We start from the raw sequence: 20,544 nt of genomic DNA on the forward strand, positions 1-20,544 counted from the left end.
GATTGAGAAAACAATTAAAGACCAAGAAAGAAGCAATGAATGACAAAAAAGTGTTGGAGATCAAAGAAGCTAAATATTGACAGATGCAGAATGGAATGCAACCTTTTCCGTGAAATTATTATCCACTTCATCGATTCGTTAATTTTATTTAAGGTCAACTTTCGATTTTCAAAATAATTAGAGGCTTAAACAAGTATGGGCTCTTTGTAAAAGTTGATGTTATATACTTAACAAAGAATTAATATTAAAAAAATGATATTTAAATGAGAAGGAGCTTTTAAAATATGATCATTAACATTTTTTTCTAAACTTGAATACCTATATATTTTATTTTGAATTTTTAAAATTATATCGGGAATTTTTCAAAACATATTGGTGAAAATGCAGGAATCAAAGTATTTGGCGGCCACCCCTGATAATTCGTTACGTTAGTAAATTTTTGTCAGTAATCTTACATGAATAGTAACGTGTACAAGCTTAACATCTAAAACCCAAAAGAATTTTTGAGCGTGTACAACGCGTAAAACAAAAACAAAAACACCACATGGGCACATCGAAAACAAGAAGGCGAAAAACAGCTGTCATCGGAAGCTCAGCGAAAAGCGGAAACATTGCATCCGGTGAACACACACACCTTTATCCGCAAACAGTGAGTCGGCAGACAAAAGTTGTTCGGTTCAGCCACACTCTGAAGTGACCGAAGTTAGGGTTGATTTCACCTGCACGAGAAACGGCGCAGGGAAATTCATCGTCAATGTCGCGCGGATAACGGGACGACAGGTGCCAACATTTGCTTGAACACCGAAACACGGAGTCCGGGAGAGCTTTAATTGGCGAGAATTTGGAACCGTGCGGCCAGTGCTTTCATTCACTTGGTTTTTGCGCCGAAGGGCCGTGGAATCAAATATATCGTATTGGTGCTGGGATACGGAACTCGCCATTTCGTTCCCACTCAGATTGCTCGCTAATCATTCCGTGACCACGCGCGTTGTCTCGCCATAACATAGAGGCTGAGCGTTCAGTGGTGTGCCAATTATTCTCCGGTGGTTCTCTACTCGGCGCGCACGAGTCGCTAGCGTGATTCCGTAAAACGTTGATAGGTGAGCTACAGCAGAGCTAATTGAAAATGAAACGCTGAAAATTTCACCACATACCTTCGCTGCAGGTTGATCAGCTCACGTCTGGCACCACACCAATAGGCAGCTTACACTACACCACAGGTAGCACCGAGAAGAAAAGCCTTCGGAAAGAAGTGAGTTGTTGCTGACCACACAATGGACTATCAGGAGCTCAACCTGAGGAATGTCTCAGGGCTTTTCTTTTCTACTTCGATTTTGATTTCCAGTTCCCGGCGCAATTGAGGGGAGTGGTATCCCTACCACGATCCTGATACGCGACCAGGACGACAACATCGGGATTCGTTCCAAGGGAGCGCTTCGCAGATTACCAGAGGAGAGGTGCGTGCATTGATACCCAGTGGGGGCTATGTTGGGGAGACAATGTGGATCAGACGAGTAACGGCACGGCTGTCGACACAACATCCAAGGGTGCTGATTGTATCGCCTGAGTATCGTCGTGAGGCAGGTAGGCTCGAGTGCCGTCGGAAACCGATGGCTGTCTTCTGGTCAGCGTACGTTGGACGTGAGTACTTCCTGTACATGGGGCCGAAGGCCAATGAAGAAGAATTAGAAGAGTAGCAGCGGAAAGAAAAAAACAAGAATGCATGCAGGTGATGAAGAATAGGAGAGTAGGCGCAAGATAGTGCCTGGGCAGTGATGTTACGATTCGAAAATAAAACATGCTTGTACATGCAATCAATTTTGTGGCGTTTATTGTTGCTTTAGCCGGCCGACTAATGTCCATATTCAGTTCCCTGGACAGAGGTCGTTTCACAACATAATGTTAGGTTTTTTTTTCGTTTACATAGTCGCTAGTTCTAGCGGACAATGCACAAAGGACATAAGTGTCATTAATTTGAGTACTGCAATCAGCAGTATTCATATTGATCTGTTAATCAAAAAACCCAGATTAATCCACCTAGCGTTGGTGGTGCCTTTCTCGCATTTAGTTGAGACACCAACCTTATATGGTCCAATGTACCATTTTCTTCATAACTTTCAATGTATTTTTCCTTCATGTATTTTTCCTTCATTGACATTCAGCACCTTATCCTCGCCAGCAAAAGATGTTCCGCACAGCAACGACAGCGATAATCTTTTTCTTGTAACTAAAATATCTTTTATTGCAATATTCAAATTAACTCATGAAAAAAATGTTACTATGTCCTTTTGAAAAGTTAAGCGAGAATTGTCCTCGCTTGTAAGCGTTGAAATAGAGCACTGCACGAGTAGAGTCCTATAAGAAGAGTAACGTCATATTCCACTTTTGACAGGTCTCCTGCTCGTTAGGAACGCGCATTTGTATGGAACTGACAGCTGATTCTGTTCCAATTTTGACACTTGACGACACTGTTATTATAGTCACTGTATGCACGAGCAACTTTGTCTCTTTCTCCCTGCAAAGAAAATAGAAAACAACAAGGCCAGTAAATGTTAAAATTAATGAAAAACGAAAGAGAAAGAGACTTTCCCGTGCAGTGCCCTATTATGCTGATTTGGGGCTAGTATTGTCGGATAGTACATTTTCCGCTAGAACTAGAGAATATGTAAAGGTACCATAAACGATTCAAACCCAATTGATAGTCAGTAGTCACATTAGAGTAATGTGTTGACTTATTGTATCCGCAGTATGGATAAAATATGTGCATCCATTAAAAAACAATATACAGTCAAACCTCCATGAATCGCAAATGAGCGAATGAAAATCAGAACGTGAACAGAACACGTAGTTTCCAGTCGAAAAGACTTAAAAAAATGATTGACAAGAACACTCAGAAATGATTCATAATACACCACAAAACCTGGTCAATACTATATGTGGAAATACAATAGAGGTAATAAACTATAGACGAAGATTGTCGCTGTCGTCACTGGCGAAACATCTTTTGCTGGCGAGGATAGGGCACTAAATGTCAACGAAGGAAAAATCAGTACGTTTTGACAGATAGGTACCCAACATGTTTGGGAACGATAACAAAGGGAACCGCAGCGACAATCGTCCTCTATAGTTTATTACCTCTTTTGAAAATACACAACCCTTATTAAACTAATAAGTTTGCCTATAGCAGGTGGTTATTAAAGCACACATGAAATTTATTTGTAAATTTCTTTAGATTTTTGCCAAAATGTGTGGATTTTTATTAATGTACATTTTTAACCACAGGGACTTAATCTGCCGGAATCTGAAAAACTAACATATACGCCATTTTCCTAAAATGGTTTTATCATGTTGTACTCATCGAGTTCTTTAACAGTAAAATGGAAAACATGGTTGATGTAATTTGGCGTTTAAGTCACTTTCTCAGATTACGGCAGTAAGTTCTAATAAAGAAAAAGGACAACACCATATCGAAAACCCGTTGGATATGATTTTATTGTTTCCTACCCCTGCTGTCATTCAATCGCTGTAATGAGCCAAATGTTTGACAGATTCAGAATCCGCCATATTGAATTGGCTCAAATTTGCCCCATCCGTGATGTGAGAAGCACGCACACATGCAGTTTCTTTTTCGAGCCGACACTGGTTTTCGTCGTCTAGAGTTTTCAAGAGAAGAAAATTGTGGAAATTCTTGTAAAATCTTCATCATTGGGTGTCTAAACTGGAAGCAAACTTGTGTTTTGACCTGAGCTATTGATTTCGAGCCCGAACTGATTAGTTTCGCGTGAAAATTGTGTGAACTGGTGTGGCATTGGCACTTTTCTTCTTGGAAGTTCTCTTAATAGCAGTTTGCTGCGGGCTCTTTCCAGTTGCCGGACTACGAAGGGGTTAACCGAAGAAGCAGACAAAAATGGGGGACCGCGGTGCGAATCGAATTATTTTCCACACGCAAGCAATTAAGGTGTGTAGAATACTTACCAGTTTGTTTTTCTCTATTTGCAGATCTGGTTCGGTTAGATGTGACTGATCTGGGCAACCTTCCGGATACTTTGATTACCAATCTGGAGTGCCGTACCATTCACATTGGTTCTTTGAAGTACGATACCACCGATAAGGTAAGTCATATTCTCAGTTGTTTCATTTTGCTTTGAATAGCAGGGCATGAATTCTTGACATTAACAACATCTTAAGTATATCTGTAAATAGAATATTATAATTTATTCCCGTCGAAATAAAAAATATTGCTGTTTATGAGTCGAATAAGCTGGATACTGTCTTGAGGTATTCAACATTTTGAATGAGGTCACAAACAATTGATTTTTTTTTTTGGAAATATTCATTTACGCAGATTTTATTAGTAAGGTGTTCAATTTGTAATTGTGGAACAATTTTGAAGTATTAAATAATAAGTTATTGCAATCATTGCAATCTAAAAAAATGCTTCTTGATGCAAATCGTTTGTTTCACAGGTGGTAGTGTCGGCACGTGGCGTTCGTATCATTGCCCCGAATGTTAAGCGAATCAACGAAAAAAACATTTTGGATTTGCAACTGCAAGAGATCGTCAAAGCGGTGGTGCACTTCTCGAAGGTACTGAACGTCATGTTTCTTTACACTTTGCCCTCGTGCGGGGCATTCATTCGTGAAAGTCTTGAAATGGGTCTACCGGAAGATAAACGTGAGTTTTAGCGCAGTTGGTCAACGTGGGTATAGTAAAAATTAATTATCTTTTATTCTTTTTCAGTTCCTTATTTCAATCCAGTTAGTCGCCAAGACGATACTCATCGGCGAATAACTCTTGTGTTGGAACGTATCACAGAGGAATCTAGAGCCATTTTGAAGAGCATTATTTCCAATGACAAACTTGAAGAAATCTCTGCCAGAGACGCTAATGACCTATTGAAGCGTTCAAGTAGCAGCAATAAAGGATCTGAAAATAACTCTAATAAGTAAGTTTCATAGGTTTTCGTTTCTAATTTTATTGTATTTTTCAGTCCGTTATTTTTGTCTTCTGCATGTAACATTTTCACCTCAACACTACCCTATTATTTGCGTTAGGTTTGTTAGAAATACTAATACTTGATTAATTTCCCTATATAGTACTGTCAGTGGAAACTCTGGTGACGTTACGGAGATTAGAAAAATACTCATATACCCGCAAGGCAAAGGCGGCATCTCCATTAATACCGAGGATTACATGTGCTTAGCAATTGATCAATATCTGAACGACGTAATAATTGACTTCTATCTCAATTATTTAAAACTGGAGCTGCTTAAAGATAGCGAGAGACGAAGAATTCACATATTCAGTACATTCTTTTATAAGCGCTTAACAACATTGGGTACGCGGCAACGCGGACAAGACAAAGATCAAAAGCTAACCGCCGCTCAGAAGCGTCATGCACGTGTGGCCAGTTGGACCAAGAAGGAGAACATTTTCGAGAAAGACTTCATAATTATTCCAATCAACGAGCAGTCGCATTGGTTCTTAGCCATCATTTGCTTCCCCAGCCAGGACGTGGCGCTCTCTATGAACAGCAATACCCCCACACCGATCAAGCGGAAAAAGGCAGCCCCTAAGAGCAAAAACATCAGCTTACAGATCGGGAACACGACGATCACGCCAGTTTCGAAGCGCGAACTGGAGGCCATCAATCTGGGCGATGACGAGAGCGAACGAGATGAAGCCGAGGGTGACGACAGCGAGTTGGCCAGCGATGCTGAGGAAACGGACGAAGAGCCAACCGATAGCAAACAACCTGTCAAACAGTAAGATTTTAATTTGTCATTTTAATAGAGCAAACTACTGTTTGGGCAGTACACATTCTCGACCTTGCTTGCTATGACTTACTCGTATTCCAACCTAATGTTTCTAAGCAGCTCAAATAGATGCTTCTAGTTACATTGTATTTGCTAATATGAGCACAATTTTATCGTTTCAGGCCAATAATTTTGATTTTCGATTCACTGACCGGTGCATCACGTAGTCGAGTGGTAGCCACGCTCAGAGATTATCTCACTTGCGAATATAAGAGCAAAATGCCAAACAAACCGGCAAAAGTATTTAACAAAACGAACATGCCCGGCCACTGCGTTAAAGTGCCACAGCAGAATAACTTTACCGACTGTGGATTGTATTTGCTGCAATATGTCGAGCACTTCTTCCTGGTGAGTAACGACGCCTAGTCTTCGATTCTTTTGAAACGGACCATTTTTTTAAATTCCATCTTTTCAACATTACAGGATCCAATCAAAGACTATCGCATGCCTATCAAATTGCACGACTGGTTCGACACGCTCATAGTGACCAAGAAGCGCGAAGATATATCGAATTTGCTCAAAGAGCTGATACAGAAGCACAATCCTGATGTTCTGCCGTTGCCGGAAATCAAATTCCCGACGTTGAATGGTATGTATTTTGAAGCATTTCATTGCTGTTATTTTTTTCCTAACAAAAGTTCTTCTAACGCTGAAACATGTAATTTACATCTCGTTCGAAAAATGAAAATTTGAGAGAAGACTTTCAAATCCTTTCCAAATTTTTGGATACTATAACATATACTGTGTTTAAAAAAGATTAAAAATATTAAATACTTGTGCAAATGAAACGAAATTTGCTCATACTACACTTCAGAGAGGTTTGTTGGGATCTCGAGACGAGCCAGCCCAGGGCTGAAAGTCTCGCTAATAAAGACAAAAAAAAAGTTTGTTGGGAGAGATCTATGTGCGAACGTTTGGAGGTAATCACAGTAATCATACCATCTACCAGAGCTGCGGCAACACACACGAGATGGGAACAGCCTTGATTGTTATGGGCGATATGCAAAGGCGCGTGATCTAGTGGTGGCCGATCGATCAATGAGAGAATGTGCAGGTTGAGGATCAAAGGCAAGTTCCTCAACTTCAGCATAATCAACGTCCATAGCCCACACTCCGGGAGCACTGATGATGATAAGGACGCATTCTACGCACAGCTGGGACGTGAGTACGACAACTGCCCAAGCCACGACGCCAAAATCATCATAGGAGATTTGAACGCTCAGGTTGGCCAAGAGGAGGAGTTTGGACCGACTATTGGCAAGTGCAGCGCCCACAGGTCGACGAAAGAAAATGGCCTACGACTAATTGATTTCACTGCCTCCAAAAATATGGCCATACGCAGCACCTACTTGCAACACAGCCTTCCGTATCGGTACACCTGGAGATCGCCACTGTAGACAGAATCACAAATCGACCACGTTCTGATTGATGGGAGGCACTTCTCCGACATTATCGACGTAAGGACATGTCGTGGCGCTAACATCGACATCGCCCAAAACTATCAGTCATCAACAATGTTCGGTACCGACGACCGCCGCTGTACGACCTAGAGCGACTGATGTCGCCACTGCATAGACGCAGCATCTCGAAGCAGCGTTGCCGGAAGAGGACTGACGACTGCTGAAATACAGTTAAATCAGCCATTAACGACGCAGCGGAGAACAACGTCGGGTATGTGAGACGAAGTTGATAGAACGATTGGTTCGACGAAGAGTGCAGAAAGGTTTTGGAGGGGAGGAAGCAGTGCGGGCGGTCACGCTGCAACAAGGTACCCGGCAGAACGTGGAACGTTACAGAAGGAAGCGTAGGCAGCAGACCCGCCCTTTTCAGGAGAAGAACGGTTGCCTGAAGGAAGCGGAGTGCGAGGAAATGGAACAGCTGTGCCTCAACACTCAAGTTTTATCAGCAGCTCAACGCATCCCGCAAAGGCTTCGTGCCGCGAGCCGAAATGTGCAGGGATAAGGATGGAAGCTTCACGTTCTTGACGGACGAACGTGTGGTGATCGAAAGGTGGAAGCAGCACTACGAGGAACATTTGAATGGCGCTGAGAGTACAGGCAGTGAAAGTCAAGGCAACAGAAGAGATGACTACGTTAGTTCAGCGAACGATGGAAGCCAACCAGTCCCCACCTTAAGGGAAGTTAAGGATGCCATCCAATAGCTCAAGACCATTAAACTGATTGTTAGAATCTGGAATACTGAACAGCTACCGGAGGAGTGGAAGGAAGGGGTCATATGCCCCATCTACAAGCTGGAGTGTGAGAGGTTTTGAGCGATCACCATCCTTAATTCCGCCTACAAAGTGATATTCCAGATCATCTTCCGTCGTCTGTCACCAAGGGGCGTCAAACGTCAAATATGACGTTCACTACTTTTTGAGATTTCTAGACCCCCTCCATCCTCTGTCACGCTTTTTTGTATGCCTAGCATATGTGCTGTCATAAAATCTTAGACCCACCCCCCTAAAACCTGTGACGTCATTTCGAACGACTCCCCATAGGGAATCAGTTCGTGGGAAGTTATCAAGCCTGCTTCGTTGACGGCCGCTCGACAACGGTTCAGATCTTTACTGTACGGCAAATCCTTCAAAAATGTCGTGAATACCAGGTCCCAACGCACCAGCTGTTCATTGATTTTAAGGCGGCATACGACATTATAGACCGCGTAGAGCTATGGAAAATTATGGACGAGAACAGCTTCCCTGTGAAGCTTACCAGACTGATCAAAGCAACGGTGGATGGTGTGCAAAACTGTGTGAAGATTTCGGGCGAACACTCCAGTTCGTTCGAATCGCGCCAAGGACTAAGACAAGGTGATGGACTTTCGTGCCTGTTGTTCAACATTGCGCTAGAAGGTGTCATGCGGAGAGCCGGGTGTAACAGGCGGGGTACGATTTTAAAAAGATTTTTATGGCGGATGACATGGACATTTTCGGCCGAACATTTGCAAAGGTGGCAGAACTGTTACACCCACCTGAAACGTGAAGCAACCAAAGTTGGACTGGTGGTGAATGCATCGAAGACAAAATACATGCTAGTGGGCTGAACCGAGAGCGACAGAGTCCGCCTGGGAAGCAGTGTTACGATAGACGGGAATACCTTCGAGGTGGCCGATGAATTCGTCTATTTTGGATCCTTGCTAACGGCTGATAACAATGTTAATCGTGAAATACGAAGGCACATCATCTGTGGAAGTCGGGCCTACTACGGGTTCCAGAAGAAACTGCGGTGAAAAAAAGATTCGCCATCGCACCAAATGTGTCATGTACAAAACGCTTATAAGACCGGTAGTCCAATACGGTCATAAAACTTGAACCACTTGCACTTGCACTTGCAAGAACTCAATATATTCGAGAGTCGGGTGCTTAGGGCCATCTTAGGCGGCGAAGGATGGACCACAAGCTCGCCCAGCTTTATGGCGAACCCAACACCCAGAAGGTAGCTAAAGCCGGAAGGGTACGATATGCAGGGCATGTTGCAAGAAAGCCGGACAGCAGCAAAGATGGTTTTCGATCCTACAGGTACAAGACGTGGCGTGAAGCGCAGCAAGCGAGATGGGCTGACCAGATTCAGAATGACTTGGCGAGCGTGGGGCGTCCAATTGATGATTCAGTGTTATCTGTTTAGATGTAGGCTAAAATAAATTTATGAACGCTTCAGAGAAATACTATTAATTTTGCCGCGTAAACTCAAATCTGCTCGCTGAACTGAATGAGTTTTTAAGCATCAATGGTTTTCGATGTTTCTTCATACATTTTTGTATACTAATTTGAGCCAACGGGTTTGACAAATTGGGGTTGGGGTTAGACAAATTGAGTATAAAGAAAGTAAAAAAAGCAAACTTTTACTCAATAGTAAACATCAGTGTAAACGTTTTGCTTCGTTCAAGTTTTTATATATATATATATATATATATATATATTTAATACTATGTGATTTTAATCCATGGAAAATACAACTCATTTCATTTAACCTTGACAGATGCTTGTGGCTGCAAACAAACTTGAAACAGTGTGGGTGAAATGCAACGTGTCCATACACGACCGCAGAAAACCATATGACCGTCAACTTGCCTGTGGCCTTGTGGTCCTATGGGTGACTTTCACATTTGACGTTTGTGGAGGACAACTGCACCAGCATTCAGATCAATGTTGTAAATAAGGGAGTTGGTATAGTAGGTGCAGTTGACCTCCACAAACGTCAAATTTAAAGCAACCTAACTAGCAAGTTGGTGGCCATTACCGCTCTCGAAAGACTGGATAACATCTTGGACGAAAAGACGGTTTTCAAGCACTTCAAATGTGATATGAAATTTACTTTGGAAAACAAAGCTGCCGTTCCCTTTGCATTCTACCTCTGGAGAGGCTGTGATAGTTCGAAAGGCAGTACCGGGAAACAACCGATATGTAAGTGTGTTCGACCGACCTACCACCCGAAATTTCTGATGCCTACCTAACCACAGTGATGACGACATATGAAAAAAAAAATCAAACTGTACGGGAGCAATTTCCTGCCGAGCTGCTGTTTTACGTGGTGTTTGTATGGACATCAAAAAGAAGATTCCGAACATTCAAATCGAACAAACATTGAAATAAATCTGTCCGATTTCGTTACAAGTACAGAAAAGGAATACACAGAAGCAGTCGATGGTAAAAAGATGATACGATGGAGCAGTAGATGAAACGATATCCACTACAATTCCGAAAAACTAAAAAAGTACAGCGCAATTGGGTTGTACGCAAAGGTGACGTAGGACTACGTAGCTATGTGAAATGGATATTATTTGTTACTTTAGTTTGTATTTTTAATATATTGATATTTCACACTTCTCAAAATCTCAGTATTAATCCTCTCTTGAACCGCTAGATTTGGCATCGTTGTAAATGAATTTTCTGCAGCAGCCATTTACGACGACCCTAACCGGTGCTAAAGGGCTTACCGCTGCAACCGTTACCGACGTCATCGTTGCGTTGCATTTGATTCCCTGTAGAAATGTCTGCTCTATGTAACGGGGTAATGTGGTAGTCAATGGTCATCCTAAAGGGGAAGCCATAGTATACGTCGAACGTCGCGTTTACTCTGGCCAGATACCTTAGAAGCAGCAGAAGCGAACTGAAGAAATTTTTACAGAACGCATCCACTGCAGCAGCGAAGAAAATTTCGAGCGCCTCCACTGTCACCAATAGACGTGTGCGAAAAGCTGCCGTGAAGCAAAACGCCCCCAAGTATTCGGGAGAAAACGCGCGTATAAGTAAGCAGAAAAAGCTGCTCCAGTTCAAAGCCCGTCGCTGCTAGAAAGGACAGAAAGGCTAGACAGAGTTGCAGAACTATCCGGTGCTGTTTTGTACTTGTTGCAGAAAATTCCTCATACATTTGTATAAAATGTTGGTTTTGAAAAAGTTAGTTCAATAAATGGAGCTTTCGATCAATAAGAGCCAAACGAAAATCTGAACTAGCAAAAAAAAGGCAAAATAGTCAAAAGTGCTGCTGTCGCCGACGACGGCCGTCGATAATTTCCCACCATTAATTGCATATTATTCGGCAACTCGGCCGTACAAGAATCATTTTTTGTTAAATAACTTCGAAGTGGGCAGATTGGTATGAAATTAGGAAAAAGAATCCACGTGTCTTTATCTTTATTAGTTTATACATCAACAGGCATTCTAGTGCCCCAAAAATGTTTGGTCTTATTCTAATCTTTCTATTTGTCAAGTCAAATAGATACTCAGAAGTAGACAGAAGCAGACAGCTATCGTCTACCAACATCAGCTCAGTGCTACGATGTTATTGTCCTGATCGAAACTTGGCTTGATGATCGCACACTCTCGAGTCAAGTGTTTGGTACTGAATACGAAGCGTATCGGTGTGACCGAAATCCTGAAAATAGTAGGAAATCTACTGGTGGCGGTGTCATCATTTCTGTACGGCGTGGTTTGAAGGCAAGGCTAATTGGAAATTCCACGTGGCAATGTATGGAGCAAGTCTGGATATCCATCCAATTGAAGAAGAGCGCCATTTTCCTTTGTGCCGTGTACATAGCTCCAGATAGAACACGTGGCGTTGACTACTTAGATACCCACTGCCGTTCCGTCTTCACCGTAGTCGAGGGTATGGCAGCGGCGGATGAGCTTCTTGCCATTGGCGACTTTAATCTTTCCGGTGTTTCGTGGAGACCGTCTCACAATGGTTTCCTCTATCCCGATGGACATCGGTCAGGCACTCGGGTGCTTTGCATCTTCTCGATGACTACAGCACGGCGATGCTATCTCAAATCAATCATGTAGCGAATGAGAATCAACGTTGCTTGGACTTATGTTTTGTGAGCAAGCAAGATGTCGCCCGTTCATCGCCGCAGCTCCAGCTCCCATGGTTAAGCTCGTCCCTCATCACCCTCCTTTAGTTGTCCGAATTCCGGTGAGCCTGGCCAATGAGTTCAAATTATTTCCCGCTTCCGTATCATACAACTTTCAGAAGGCCGATCATCAAAGCATTGTCGACGTACTATCTGGTATGCCTTGGGACGCTATACTTGCCGATGATGTCGAAAATGTTGCGTCGACTTTCTCGCATATCTTGGCATACGTTATTGACCGACATGTTCCCAAAAAAGTACACAAGAATAGCTCTCATCCGTCCTGGTACACTTGGGTATTAAGAGAACTTAAAACTGCCAAGAGAGCCGCCTTAAGGAAATACACTAAACACCGCACGTTTTCCCTAAAGGATCACTACGTCAGACTCAACAACGCCTATAAACGGGTCAGTCGTATATGCTATTCCCGATATCAAAGTGAGATCCAAACCAATCTCAAAACGCATCCTAAACTGTTTTGGAATCATGTCAACAAGCAACGCGGGGAATCTGGCCTACCTTTCTCTATGACATTTCAGGGCGAAACTGTATCATCACTGCAGGAGATCTGCAGACTGTTTTCGCTAAAGTTTGGTGACGTTTTTACCGATGAACAGCTTACCGACAACGAAGTACATCACGCAGCAGACAATGTTCCCCTATATGGCCATGTACTAGGTGTTATCGATATCAGCGAAGAAATGATCTCCTCTGCTGCATCAAAACTAAAGTCATCGATCAAACATGGTCCCGATGGTATTCCATCCAATTTCCTGAAAAGACACATTTCCAGTCTGCAGTATCCGTCGCTCCTCCTGTTTCGGCTTTCCTTATCCAGTGGCATCTTTCCTTCATGTTGGAAGATTGCACAAATGTTTCCTGTGCACAAGAAAGGGAACAAACGTGACGTGGACAATTATCGAGGAATAACTTCGCTGAGTGCAATATCAAAACTGTTCGAACTCGTTGTGATGGATCCTCTGCTTTCCCACAGCAAGCAGTATCTGTCTGAAACTCAGCAAGGATTCATAGGCGGTCGCTCCACTAGTACTAATTTATTGTGCCTTACATCTTTCATCACGAACAGCATGACGAAAAGAGCTCAAACAGATGTCATCTACTCAGATCTGTCAGCTGCTTTTGATAAGTTAAACCACTGCATCGTTATCGCCAAATTAGACAAGTTAGGAGTAAATGGCACTCTATTGGAATGGTTCCGATCATATCTATCCGGCCGCCAACTAACGGTTGCTATCGGCGACTGCAGATCTGATTCCTTCGTGGCTACATCGGGAATACCCCAAGGAAGTCATTTGGGTCCGTTAGTCTTCCTACTATATTTCAATGACGTGAATTTTGTACTCGAAGTTCCCCGCCTATCGTATGCTGATGACCTGAAAATGTTCTTGCAAATCCAATCCATCGACGATTGCTATTTCCTTCAACGTCAGTTAGAATCCTTTGCCAATTGGTGCAACGTCAACCGTATGATAGTCAATCCGGAAAAATGCTCGATGATCACTTTTTCTCGGATTAAAAATCCCGTTAGATTCGACTACACGCTTTTGAATACCAGCATAGAACGTCTGAATCATGTCAAAGACTTGGGCGTAATTTTGGATTCCCAGCTGACGTACAAAAGGCATATCTCATACGTTGTAGGTAAGGCTTCCAAAACCCTGGGCTTCATCTTTCGGATGGGTAAAGAATTTTCTGACATTTACTGTCTAAAGTCTTTGTATTGCTCACTGGTGCGGTCGATACTGGAGTATTGCTCCGCCGTTTGGAATCCCAATTATACGAACGGTGCCGAACGAATTGAGTCCGTGCAACGATGCTTCCTACAATTTGCTCTGCGTAGACTACCGTGGAGAGATCCATTACGCCTGCCAAGTTATGAAAGCCGCTGTCGGCTTATCGATCTGGAGCCGCTAAAAGAACGCCGTAACACCGCTCGAGCTGTACTTGTTGCAGACGTTTTGCAAGGCCGAATAGATTGTAGTGACATTTTGGAACAGATTAATATTAACGTACAGCCGAGAACACTTCGCAATAACGCTATGTTAAGAGTGCCATTTCGTCGGACTAACTACAGTATGAACGGTAGTATTGAAGGATTACAGCGTATATTCAACAGGGTTTCTACAAAATTCGACTTTAACCTGCCTCGTCAGACGCTGCGTCGAAGATTCAAAGAATTTTTCACATCACAATAGATAGCTGTTTGTGTCCAGTTTTTGACGATATGTATACTTATATCTTTTTTTTATTACCATCATTAGGACATAAGTAGTCTGTTGATGTAGGCCTTAAATAAATAAATAAATTACATTATACATAATTAAAAAAATAGTCAATTTTCCAATCTTAAAAATACACTTGAGAATCGTCGACGAAGCGTTGGACGAGAAACGTTAAAATCAAATAATGAGGCCACCAGGTTAAAAACCCTCTGCAGACCCATGACAGCTTCGTGTAGGCTATAGTTTGTGCGTCGAAACGGTAAACGGAGCATTATGTTGTTGGGTAACGCTAGGGGTGTGACATTAATGTTAATTTGGTTCAGGATTCTTGGGCAGTATACGCGACCTTGTAGAACATTAGCAACAAACAAAGCCTTTGTCACATTCCTTAGCAAATGGAGCGGTCCCAGACGAATTAAAAGACAACGGCTTGCATAACTGGGAAGTCGGAAAGGATTCCTCCATGGGAATCTACGAAGCGCAAAGCGTAGAAAACGTCGCTGCACAGATTCAATCCTACCAACGCTATTATTATAGTTCGGACTCCAGACTTCCGAGCAGTATTCTAAGATCGATCGGGATAGCGAACAGTACAACGATTTCAGGTAGTAAACATCTTTAAAGTGTTTGGTCATCCTAAATATACACCCCAACGTAAGGGCCTTGTTCACAAAATAGGAGATATGTTGTTTAAACGTGAGTGAAGAGTCCAAAATCACTTCTAGGTCTTTCACTTCGCTTATGCGTTCGATTAAAGTATCCTGTAGTCGGTAGCTGAATTGGATGGCATCTTTTTTCCGTGAGAAAGAGATCACCGATCATTTTTTCGGGTTGACAATCATACGGTTTAATTTACACCATTCATCGAAAACTAGTAGCTGTTGCTGAATCTTGAGGTCATCATAGTAAGATGAGCGTGGAATTCTAAGAAGGAGGTGCACATCGTTAAAATACAGGAGATGCCTTATGTGGAAATGAACGGAGGTGCGTGATCATTTCCAATGATAACACTTACCTCTCGACCTGACATGTACGAACGAAACCATTCCAGAAGTTTGCCGTTGACGTCAAATCTTTCCATTTTCGCAATCGCAATATGTTGAACCTCCAGACATAAAGCCGTGTTGGTCATCGCTGATATGTTGCTTACAATGGGCATGTAGTGGCTCCATGACCACGGGTTCGAAATTTCAAATAGTTTCGAAATAGCGCTCAAAGAGGTGATACCACGGTAATTGTCGACGTCTCGTTTATTTCCCTTCTTGTAGACCGGAAACATGTTCGCTGACTTCCAACAGGAAGGGAAAATGCCGCTTGCAATAGACCTACCGTCGTGCGGGGCTTCTTTTGACTTCATCGGGGGACATTTTGAAACAAGAATAACAACATGAAATATTATCAAATTGTCATTATCACCATTCGGGTGGCTCGTTGATAGCTAGATGGCAACTTTCTATTTTCAATTTGGTATTTTTTCGTTTACTTTTTTTTTTTATAAAATCAAAAATTCAAAGTAGCACGACGGCACGAATGATGCACAACAGAGGAGTCATCAATCCTTCAATGTGTCTTTTGAGAAAGGCGGAGCGGAAACTGTCTGGTCCTGGATTGAAGGACGATTTCAGCTTTTAGGAGGCTCTGACTATTGCCATTTCATCGATATTGATAAAGCTGAGTGTTCGACGCACAAGCGAAGTGTGTCTTGCTGCTAGTTCATTTACTCCACGGTCAAATTCTCGCTAGAGAAAACATTCGCAAATTTCTCAGAAAAGAATTGGCAAATTTCACGGGTGGTAGCAGCTGTTACTCCTTTGAACGTCATTTTTGCAAATTGAATATCTTTCGGATGCTTGATTTGCCCAATCGTCACATATGCTTTACTGTGGTATATCCACAGTCGAGCGAGCCCACATTGTTTATTATCGAGAACTGTATGCCTCCAACAACGGGCTGGGCGGATTTGTATAAAGTGTGAATCAATCACACTCTGCTCTACATTTCCAACTCTTGTCGCTCTTTTACGCTAACTTTCGATTCTGTGCTTCATTGTGCTTTGAAAAAAATGCTTCATTCCACTTTGAACTTAGGTAGTTCGTCTCAAAGATAAAAGCAAATGCAATTCAAATCAAATATTCTGAACAGTTTTCAAATTCTACACGAGTAGATCAAACAATCTTAATTTTGAGTTGCTGAGTTGAGAAAGAAAATTACTTAACGATAGTAGTTTGATGGGGAAAGCCAATTTTAGGTTGAAGGGGTTGAACTTATATTTTACTTTATTAACCTATTTGAACCTTGCATTAGGTGGAAACAACTTAGTTTTTAGGTACTTTTTTACACGGGATCAAACGAACAACTCAAATCCGAGTTCGGAAATTATGAAATCCCGCGCTTATAAGAATGGCTGGTGCTACCCAGCAAGACCAACAAAACATCTATCAAAAATGATTCAAAATCTGTCAAACGCAATCTTGCTCTGTGAGCAGGGTTATTTGAGAATTATTGAACTGTCATTTTTAAGTTTAATTTGATTTTAATTCGCGAATCGGACCAAAGCCTAACTCAAAATTGGCTTCCCCCACCAAGTAGATTGAACTTAATTTTGAGTTGTTTGAACCCCATTTTGGGTAGATGAGTTTAACCGTGTAATTTTAATCCCTATTTCGTCAAATCTTTCCCCAGGTAAACTCATCATCGACCCCGACGAACACTTCAATGATGCAGAGTTCGAGGAGGAAGACATGGACGACGAAGACTACGTCCCAGGAAGCCAGGGATCGACCACGAGTGAGCAGCGGCTGGTGGAAGAGGAACCGAGCAGAGTGATACCGGTGACGAAGAAAACCATAAAGCTAAAACGTTTCAACTCGGCTGGTTCGGTGACGGGAGCACTGGGAGTAAACTCGACGACTGCGACGACGACGACGACAGCGGCGGCTACCGGTACCAGCGGGCAATCGTTGCTGGCAGCGTCACAAAAAAGGCCTCTAGAAAGTATCAAACCAAGTTCAGACTGTAGCATAAGGCCAAAGGCGGCAAAGCTTAGTGATAGCCCAAATAAAGTAGTAACTACCCAAAATTAAGAGTTTCGGGCCACTTATATGTAAGATATGAAAATGTTAGAAATCTTCACCTATCCAACTAAACGTATAAGGATTAAAGCAGGTCTACGAATCAACTATCGAGAAAGGTATGCCCCATAATTGTATAAAAGAAATCCGTTGGAATAGCCGATGACGATTTGTTCCTAAACGCATGATCATTTTTTCTTTTAAAAAATCAGACATTCAGGAATGCAAGAGGAATGGGCTCGAACAAGTTAACACGTTTTTAGTGTTTTACTCGTTCTGAGTTAAATGATCAGTGTTACATTGTATTTAACTAGATGTATATTTTGAAAGTTTTTTTTTTAATAATCGGAAATAGATTCTGAATCGTACGATGAATTTTGATTCTTATTCATGTCACCGATCCATTCAATATCAATCAAAGGTCAATAACCTTGTGTCTCCCATGTATAAATCGATTTCAGAGCTTGTTTTTCTTCATCAGCTGTTCCAGACTGCTTGTCGCCTACATGTAAACAAATTTGCATAACCTCACTATGGAAAAAATAACCTCACATTTTAGTTCTAGTAGTTTCTGTCAGGGGTCATTGCGAACGGCCAGTATATTGCAGGTTAGGTTTGTCATGTATCGAAATAAAAGGAGTATCCTAACCTTATATTGATTTGGAAGCCACATACATGGCATGTATTCAGTATGGCAGTGCTTACATGGACAGGAGTAAATATTGATCCATTATTTTCATTACATGGGATTTTTGTGTATACAACCTTTCAAGAAACAGGAAAAACGTATTTTCGTAAATGGTAAAGTATGTAATATTAATTGCGCACATACTGTAATAATGCAAATAAAGCTGGAGTAATAAGTATTTGGAAATATAATATCGAATAAAGCTATGCTGTGACTATGCGACTATGGAATGGAATAAAGTTATTGTTTAACAGTGCACGTAAGTCTGTGTTTTCACTTCACTTCATCGTTATCTAAGCTCCATTATTACATCGTACATGGTACTCAAATCTCATGAATCCATGTATAACTGTTTGAAAGTTGAGGTTATGTTACTACAAGCCTCCCATCAGGTGAACTGCTTGCTCCTGCTCCGATTTTGTCATATACATGCCGTGTATAAAAATGATGACGTCAGCCTGCTGCTTTTAATTATATTGTTTCCCCGCTTTACGAACTTTCGTTATTCCCTAGCTTAACTAATCAAAAGGACCGAATTTTTTTTTCAGAATTGAAACAAAATAGCAATGATTTAAATTATATTATTATCAATTCAGTGCAAATCCGAATTATAGCCGCTAACAAAGTTGGATTTTTCTCACAATTCGTACGTTAAACCTAACTTCGGAAGTGGTGCGCTGTTTTCATTTGGTGATATGCTATACAGCGCACTACTTCCGAAATTAGGTTTAACGTATATAGAAGTCGATTGTGAATGGGAGGATCACAAACGTGAGTAAATATTTTCTATTGTTAAGGGTTTCTTCCTGCTATTATATCAAAAATCATATAATTTATGTTTTACAGAACTTTGTTCACACGAGATATCAGCTCATCGATAAATATACCAACGGACATTTCTCACCAGCAGGAGAGGACCGACCGATGAAACCGATTGAACGACTTTTGAGTCTCGTTGCAACCATCTCGACGAAATATCAATCGAATAATCCCGAAATTATTGATATGGATAAAATGTTTGCGATACAAATATGTAGTACATATTATCAATTCAGTAGCAAATCAAAATGGGCGACTAGCGAAGTTGGATTTTTCTAACAATCCATACGTTGAACCTAATTTCGGAAGTGGTGCGCTGTATAGTGCATCACTTCCGAAGTTAGGTTTAGCGTATACGCCCATCGCCTATCTCGGTTTTCTTCTGAATTGATAATATTATTTTAAGTTAGTTAAACGAGAAAAATACAATATTGCCTGATTTTCTCAAAATTGCACGCGGCGAACCCTTCATGAAAGGTACCGCCGCGCTTTCTGCACCCCGTTTACTTGATTTTGATTCTTATGGGTGAATAGCATTCCGGTGTATCGTTTGGCGCGGCCGTACCTTTCGACAGTCATTCGCCGCGTGGGAACATTACAAACGCCGCGCAGTGTATCATATCCAGAAAATCTGACAATATTATATTGTACAATGATTTGTAGTATTTTTTATTTCCTTCTTTTGAACTCATGAGAGAGCACAACATATAGGAAAATCGTGATGAAAATATTATAACCCTCATATGAAAAAAATATTGATGTTCATAAGATTCTCTTACGAAATTCTTTATGAACTCTGAATAAGCTTAATATTTTCATAAGACAAACTTATGAAAATCATTCTTGGTCATATAATACACTGTTTATAAGAAAATCGAATAAAGCTTATAAGTTTTTCTTATAGCAAATAAACATAAGATATTTGTATGATTATCACTAGTTTTCTTGGTTGAGTGTATGGATTGTGAGAAAAATCCAATTTCAATAGCGGCTATAATTCGATTTTCTACTGAATTTATAATATTGTTCAGGGATCGGCGGCGTACATTTTCAATCAAAAACATGTTCCATACAGGCCAGTATAGATGATTATTTATTACAGTTGAAATTCAAAAACTTAAAAGTGCCAAACCGCTGAGTTCAATTTTTTCAGATTGGAACCATGAATGAATCACGAAATTTAAAAATGTTATTCAATTGTATTGGTGTATATGATATTTTTTGAACAGAAGCAGCAACAAATTATTTTGATTATGTGATTGCCTGTTTGAGTGTATTTCAAACATAAATCGAAATAGAACACTGTTGATGGAGAAACCAGCGAGTTTGTTCTATTTTGCTCTAATTTGAGAACATGGTTTTACAAATTTAAATCTAAACTGAATTATGTACTATATTTTGTATGTACTTTAATACTGGTTTTACTCTTAAGCCCGCAGTCCACTGTTCGTCATAATGAAAAACGTTTGTCAAGTTTATGCAGACATGTATTAGACTGACTAGAAATCGAAATCCATGGATATCAGGCTGACTTGACAAATATTTTGTCATTATGA

The 20,544-nt window shown here is 41.2% G+C and overlaps 1 protein-coding gene across 6 annotated transcripts in view; it reads left to right on the plus strand.

The window, feature by feature from the left end:
- The window catches only part of LOC134211542 (uncharacterized), a 39,968-nt gene extending 22,119 nt beyond the window's left edge, over positions 1-17,849 (plus strand). For all 6 annotated transcript variants that reach the window (XM_062688482.1, XM_062688486.1, XM_062688487.1 and 3 more), the window contains 7 exons: positions 4,000-4,112; positions 4,467-4,674; positions 4,741-4,945; positions 5,097-5,765; positions 5,939-6,164; positions 6,240-6,405; positions 17,093-17,849. In XM_062688482.1, the coding sequence (XP_062544466.1) occupies positions 4,000-4,112; positions 4,467-4,674; positions 4,741-4,945; positions 5,097-5,765; positions 5,939-6,164; positions 6,240-6,405; positions 17,093-17,493 (1,988 nt within the window). In that variant the 3' untranslated portion in view covers positions 17,494-17,849. The remainder of the gene's footprint in view (positions 1-3,999; positions 4,113-4,466; positions 4,675-4,740; positions 4,946-5,096; positions 5,766-5,938; positions 6,165-6,239; positions 6,406-17,092) is intronic.
- The last annotated feature ends 2,695 nt before the right edge of the window (positions 17,850-20,544 follow it).

The sequence above is a fragment of the Armigeres subalbatus genome, chromosome 2, assembly GCF_024139115.2.
Source record: "Armigeres subalbatus isolate Guangzhou_Male chromosome 2, GZ_Asu_2, whole genome shotgun sequence".
NCBI classification, from domain to species: domain Eukaryota; kingdom Metazoa; phylum Arthropoda; class Insecta; order Diptera; family Culicidae; genus Armigeres; species Armigeres subalbatus.